The sequence below is a fragment of the Drosophila subobscura genome, chromosome O, assembly GCF_008121235.1.
Source record: "Drosophila subobscura isolate 14011-0131.10 chromosome O, UCBerk_Dsub_1.0, whole genome shotgun sequence".
Taxonomy (NCBI): Eukaryota; Metazoa; Arthropoda; class Insecta; order Diptera; family Drosophilidae; genus Drosophila; species Drosophila subobscura.
This window is the reverse complement of record NC_048533.1, coordinates 26,541,166-26,547,693: the sequence shown is the minus strand read 5'-3', so window position 1 is coordinate 26,547,693 and position 6,528 is coordinate 26,541,166. Positions and strand designations below refer to the sequence as shown.

The window sequence follows — 6,528 nt, the reverse complement described above, 5'->3', positions numbered from 1 at the left end:
TATGGGGTGCCTGGAATACAGAAGCAAAGTAAATTTATTGTTGATAAAATGATTTCGAACTGCAAATGTTGCTCGGACCCCGTGAAATCCCTTAGTTCTTTCCGACATAGCCAAATCTGGATTTGCGGCTACATAGCTTCAAGAGCGATGTACTACTGGTCTTTTGTGGAGGAATGATGTGCGTATCTTCATCAATCTGTATGAGGATTTCCGATCTAACAGACTGCGACTTATCTTCTGGCTGCTCAAGTGACTCTATTTCTGGTGCCGACAAGGACGCAGGCTTTCCGATTTGTTTCACAAAGCAATTGGATGTCTGAGCGTCTGGCTTAATGCTCGCTATGAAGAAGCAGCTGGTACCCTCCTCCAACGGCTGCTCCTGCTGGTGCTGCAATTTCACCAGCAGATCGCCAATCTGATTGATGATCTCTACTGACTCTTGGAAGGAGAACGGTGACTCACCGCCAACTGTTCGATCGTTCAGTGAAGAAGGTTCAATTCTGTCAATGTGAAAGGTGTCCTGCCTGCTGATTCCGGGATTGTCTGATGCTTGAGAACTAAAGTTGCTCATTTCTTCTACTCCATCTTGCTCCTCTGTGTCCGTCGGAAATATGCAAAGTTGCTGCAACTCCTCGAGGAAACTGTTCTCATCATTAAGCTCATTGGCGGAGGTTATGGTGCTTGTTAAGTCCAGCTCAGGCGGTGGCTTTGTGTTCTCCAAGCGTTTCAACAATCGGTCACACTCCGCCGCCACCTCGGCCATTCGCTTGGCCTCTATTTGGGCCAACTCTGGATCAGTGAGGGGACTCTGTGTCAAAGGCATTGCGTCCACAAGTATGAACGGAACGCCGTCGATGGTGGCTTGTTCCACCTCCTCAATTCCAGTTAGATTCCGATTCCCGGCATTGTTGCTGTCAGCACTCTTCACATTGGCACTGTTTGATGCGCCTGCGGTGTCCGAAGTGGTCCCATAAGCGGACTTACGGCTGCTCTTCCTCTTGTTCATTATGCTGTGAGTATGGGTGCATCAGTGAATGTATGCGAGGGTGTGGCTCGACGTGTGTGAGTGTGCATTAAGCAAACGATCGGCGGGGCGAGCAAATTTTGCTAGCTCGAAGCCAGCCAAACGCTTTGCCATTCATCGGATGGCATCGTTCGGCCAGGGCCAAAAACTAATCCGCGATTAGCTGAACAGCCAGCGAACACTCACCTGAAGGCCGAAAACTTAATGGTGCCGCCGCCACAGGACTACGATTGTTTTGGTACCACAAACAAACAGAAATTTAAGCCCCTCAAAAGTACTCCGGATGAGAAAACAAAATTGAAAAGGAGGAAAGTTTTGCGTACACAGCGCAGGAAAAGCCCCCCGGTTCGTCTTGGGCACTTGTGGCTGCTTTTCCCAGTGGTTGATGCGATGCGGCGGTACGGGATCTGGAAAGGAACTGGTGGATTGGGGGGGGGATTGGGAGTGGAAGTGGTGCACAATCCGTAAACCAAAACTTTATTTTGTGCTGATAAAAACTTAAATGTTGCTTCTGCCCCTTACTCTTACTCTTGTTGTTACTGCCCCTGTCTTGCTGTTGCTGCCTCTGCCACGCAATCGTAAATGTTTGATATCCCCAAAGGTTAACAATTTCCTGCCGCTGGCCTCTTCCGACCTCTGCTCGGCTTTTCCTGGCTCAAGTTAGTTTTCTCTGTTTCTTATTTGGTTTAAAAAGAATTTTGCGGTTGGCCAAATGAAACCACAGCGTTTGCTGGATGCCACAAGCGAGTACACGTACACACACCGAGCACGGGAGAACACGCGTAAGTCTGTATGTGTCTCTTTGCTAGTGTGTGTGTGTGTGGGGGCTTGGTTTTTGCTGGGTTGGGCGGGTCTAAAGTGGAATTTGGAAATTTACTGAACTGCGACTTGGATTTCAAATGTTTTGAAATTCGATAATACTGCCACTCGTATCTATAGAGATTGACAGGACAGCCAATGCCACATTGATGCACATTAGAGTTGTTCCTTCTTTGAACAAATATTGCAGTAACCCAAAGCAGCACACAGTCGGCAAAGAGCGCCAACAGTGTCGAGTCTCTCTTTGGCCTACGATACGACTTACGATATTCGAGCTCCAGTTACTCTTTGTACTAAAAAAGCTTTTGGCGCTCTCTGGCCTTGTCCTGGCCGTCGAGGGCTGAGCCGAGGCTGCCACCCGAGCCTGCCACGACGTGGCGACTGCCGGACGAGCTACAAACAAATCAAACATGCCCGTGTCCGTGTCCATTCAGTCAGAATCGGTGCGAGCTGTGGCAAGGACGTGTACGCGGTCGGCAAGTGTCAAACTGAAAGCGAATCAAATCGCATCGAGTTGTGGCTAAAGTTCGTTGCAAAGTTGAGTTGAGCAACTGCATGCGCTTGGGGGCAGGCAGGCAAGCGGAGGCGTGAAAACACATTTGTGGCAAGTGTAATTTTTTCCCCGCCACCCCGAAACGTGTGCGGGCAATTAAAGTTCCTCGTGCCAGCGGCACCAGCACCTCCATCGCGTATTCTTGTCTGAGTGACTGACTGCTGACTGGTCGCGCAAATTGCATGTCAGCTCAGGGGCTGCATGGCTCGTGGTGGCATGACATCGAAATGAATGTGCCGCAGGAATAAAAAGCTTAAAGTGTTGCATAGCTGCCCCATACCATTCTGTTGGTTGTACTAAGTGGAATTATCAAGTAAATTATCAAAGTAAACAAACAACAAAAATACATATGCACATATGTAAACCCCATCAAAGGCAAGTGAAATTATTAAATGTAAATGGACTTACACTTACATATACCGACACGTGTGCTGCACAGAGTAAAAATCTAATTAAAGCTGAGAGAAAGGGAAAATGTTGAATAAAAAATGAATGCAAATGGCAGGGAATCCTGTGAAGGCAGCAGCAACACATGAAGCCAGGGAAATACCATTCGGCTGACAAAAACAAACCCCAGACCCAAGTGAAGAGAAATTCGCATATATATCAAAATTTATGGAAACCCCCTTCCACACGTTCAGGCTAACTGATGTTTCGGGGATGGGTGGTAAGGGGTAAGGGGTAAGGGGTAGGGCTCTCTTATGGCCCGGTTCTGGCTGTGGCAGAAATTTTATTTATTTGTTTGCTTTACTTACACAGCAGAAACGACAACATCTACAATATACTTGAATGTACGTAGAATACTATGCCAGAGTGAAAACTCTAATGAAAACCAGCAGCATTTTGTTGGCACTTTCATTTCTGGAATACGACGAGTATTTTTCGTCAAATGCCGAACTTTTGAGGCATCTCTCCGGAAAATTCAAGTGCTGGCAATTAGCCCAGCAGCTACTCACCCCCACATAGTGTTTGACTTTGGACCCACCCCCCTTGAGAAAGGGTGGCCAGCCACCCGCAGCGTACATCCCTTGGGTCTCCTGGGTGGCCAATCGCGTGCGGGGGAATGGAAGCCAAACAAAGCATATTCTAATATGCTAAATGGTTGGCCATTGTAAGGACCACATGGGCAGGTTGTGACCTGCCCACACTGCCAAACCGCAACTGACATTATGGCCAACAAAGCGAGGGAGTTGGCAAAACAAAAGACAAAACGATTCAGTTTAGGTTCGTTTCGAGTCGTCATAATTTCAATTAAAATTCAATTGAAAATATATGCAAAGGCAAACAATGGCGCAAATGATGGGGTTGTGGGTACAGGCACAGCCACAAAAGTTACTTAAATTATGCATTCCGCGATATTTATCCGGTAAACAATATACACACATATATCTTCGGTGTGTACATAGGCAAAAATCGAACAAATATCCATTATGCCTGCCCGTTATCCCTTTTTCGATATTGATTACCCATTGAGAGGCAATTGACATTTCAATAATTCCATAAATAGTTAAGTAACTGCCCCGAACCTTACCTTCCTTTTTCTCCATTTCCCATTAAGCTTTTTCCATTTTCTCTCTTTTGCTTTCAATTTAGTTCACGCCACTTGAGCGAACTTAAATATTTCTTCACACTTTTGCGTTGTCGCCAACATCTTTTGGCAAAAGTTTTCCAATTATATGTCGCCTTTTTTCGTCCAAAACAGTTTTTCCCCAACGCTTTTCATATTTGCTTTCTTTTCTTTTCGCCCCCTACTCTCTTTGCCACACTCTGAGTTTCTGGGCAAAGTTTTTATCGGCGCACAGAAAAAATTATGTTGGCATTTGCTTTCGTTCATATATGATTGGCATAGCGGCTGCCCGAAAGTTTTTCCCCTCCAGCAAATTCTTATCAGAGAGCTGTGTTCTCCCGCAGAAAAAGACAATTTTTCAGAACTACAGTGTGCCCTTTTTTGTTGCTGCCAGATCAAATGAAAATCAATTCAGATTTGGGACAAATGTGAGCCGAAAGTCAGGTACATTTTGCCCTGCAACAAGGTTTTGTTTTTCCGGACTTGTTGATATTGTTTTTGCCTTATTTGCATTTGCTCTACCAACGCTACCTTTGTGTGTTCATATGTACATATATGTATGTATGCGTATCTATAGCTGTATGTGTGTGCATTTCTGTGGGTACTGTCGTCCGCATGTTTCAAGATATGGCATACACGTTATTTCACTTTAGTACATTAGGGCAGACTTCCTCTCGCCGGTGCGCTTAATTTCCGGCGCAGTCAACAATACGAATAGGAATCCCTAGGGGTGCTTGCGGGGGGCCAAGCCAACTGGGGATTAAGGATTGGTCTTTATTTTCCCTCTCTTTATTTCTGTGTTTGCTTCCTGTGCATTAAGAGACATTGTCGGATAGACACAGAAAACTAGAGAGAGAGAGAAGTAGGAGTGGATCTATAATTATGGGTAACATTGGAGTACTTTGTGATTCCCAAGTCACCTGTTATGCTATATTTAAAGGTTCCACAATTGAATTAAAGGTTCAGCAATACGAAAGAATTGTTTGGTCACATGCAAAGGCCAAAAACCTTTGTCCAATTAGGGACCTGAAACGGTTTCCTTATAATTACATTATCATCTCTGGCGCATTGCTTCTTAATCAATTATTAATGCTCTGCCATTTAATTTATTAAAATGCAATTTAATAATTGAAATATTTATGCTCCTTCCATCCTGCCGACATGCCACCCGCTTCTCGTGGGGCGGGAGCCAATCAATTTGAGGGGAATTCGTTTCCCATGTAAAATTTATTTTACGCTTCAACAGCAGTAAAACTTGCCACCGCCACCGCCTCCACGCCGCACTGTCGCCGTGTGCCTCGTATCACTCATACGCACCGTTGCCCCGACCCCAAAGCCCCCTTGCGTGGCGTAAAAGTAGCAAACAAATCTTCCATATAACATTTAATTTTTTTTTGACTCACGCGCCAACTTTTGCGGCAAGTCAAGCAAGTCAAGGAGTAGGCGTTGGAGTGGGTGCCCCAAGGAGAAGGCTGAGCTGCGGTTGTGAGGCTTGAGGAGCGAATGCCGCAGCAGCCACACAGTTTCCATGGGAATGCTGTGGCGCTAGGGAGATATTGTATAGGGCCAAGGGAAAGGAAAATACCATTGGGGGTTCTCCATTTGTGGATAACTATTTATAGACCCAGCAGTCATGGACTTTGGTTAATTTAGAACTCGATTCGTGATGCCCGAATGCCCTAAGGGCTTGCCATTGAATCACTTTTGTTTGCGAGTTGTATTTAAAATATTTTGGTTTCAGATTCCATTACTCCGTCATGTTCGAGTCGCTCTCTCGCTTTCATTTTGCTGTGTAAATTGCCTTTCACTTCGCTTTCAGGCGTATTAAGTACTTTTTCATTTCCTCTTCCGCAAAGACTCCCTGCCTCGATTTTCGTTTTGGTGGCGCGTCGCGAAAGGGAGGGACCAACAAAATTTGTTTGCCATAAAAATTGTTTGCGAGCTACGCGTCTGGGTGACAAAATGTGGATGGTGAATGCCTCAACCAGCACCCCACGAGTGCCGCACAATTGCGGCATACCGTGGCTTTCCACTTGCCTTACGCTACTTTGCATACTGATCCGCTTTGTACTTTCCCCGTTGCCTGTTCTTGTTTTGTTTTTCCTCTTTCTCGCCTTTCTTTTCTACAGCTCTGTTCCCATGTCTTTTTTATGTGTCTTGCACCTGAAATAAGACTGTGGATGGTCGGCAGACTTCTGGCATTAAAAATTTTAGTTTTATGTCAATGAATATCTTCTGCTTTGACTTCCTGCCTCTTTCTTTTACATTGAGTTCTTGTTTTTAAGTTGATTTAATTAAAGCCCCAACAATTTGAGGGAATACTGCATTCGAAATAGGCAAACAACACCCAAAAGTAATTGTTCCCATCAAATATACATGAAGCCGTAGGAACACGGGTGTGCGTTGGCTTAAGCAAATTATAATTTTTTTATAATACTTGCAGTTGGCTTAGGCCGATCTCCAGCCGAGGGTGTGCAATAAAATGGAGGCAGGTCATAAACACTTTGTAGTTGGCTGTAACGTCCCGCATGACAAGTAGGTCCAATCTATATATTTTTTGTGTCC

The 6,528-nt window shown here is 45.2% G+C and overlaps 1 protein-coding gene across 1 annotated transcript; it reads right to left on the bottom strand.

Annotated features, from left to right (window-relative positions):
* On the bottom strand, window positions 1-1,838 carry LOC117898313. Its single transcript, XM_034807597.1, has 3 exons — window positions 1,547-1,838; window positions 1,211-1,431; window positions 1-1,010 (listed from the first exon to the last, which is right to left on the bottom strand). The coding sequence occupies exon 3, from the start codon at window positions 1,004-1,006 to the stop codon at window positions 92-94; it is 915 nt and encodes a 304-aa protein (XP_034663488.1). The 5' UTR covers window positions 1,007-1,010; window positions 1,211-1,431; window positions 1,547-1,838; the 3' UTR covers window positions 1-91.
* Window positions 1,839-6,528: the final 4,690 nt, after the last annotated feature.

What these genes read in the sequence shown, in the direction of transcription:
- LOC117898313 (XM_034807597.1), bottom strand. Translation starts at nt 1,006, where the DNA reads ATGAACAAGAGGAAGAGCAGCCGTAAGTCCGCTTATGGGACCACTTCG.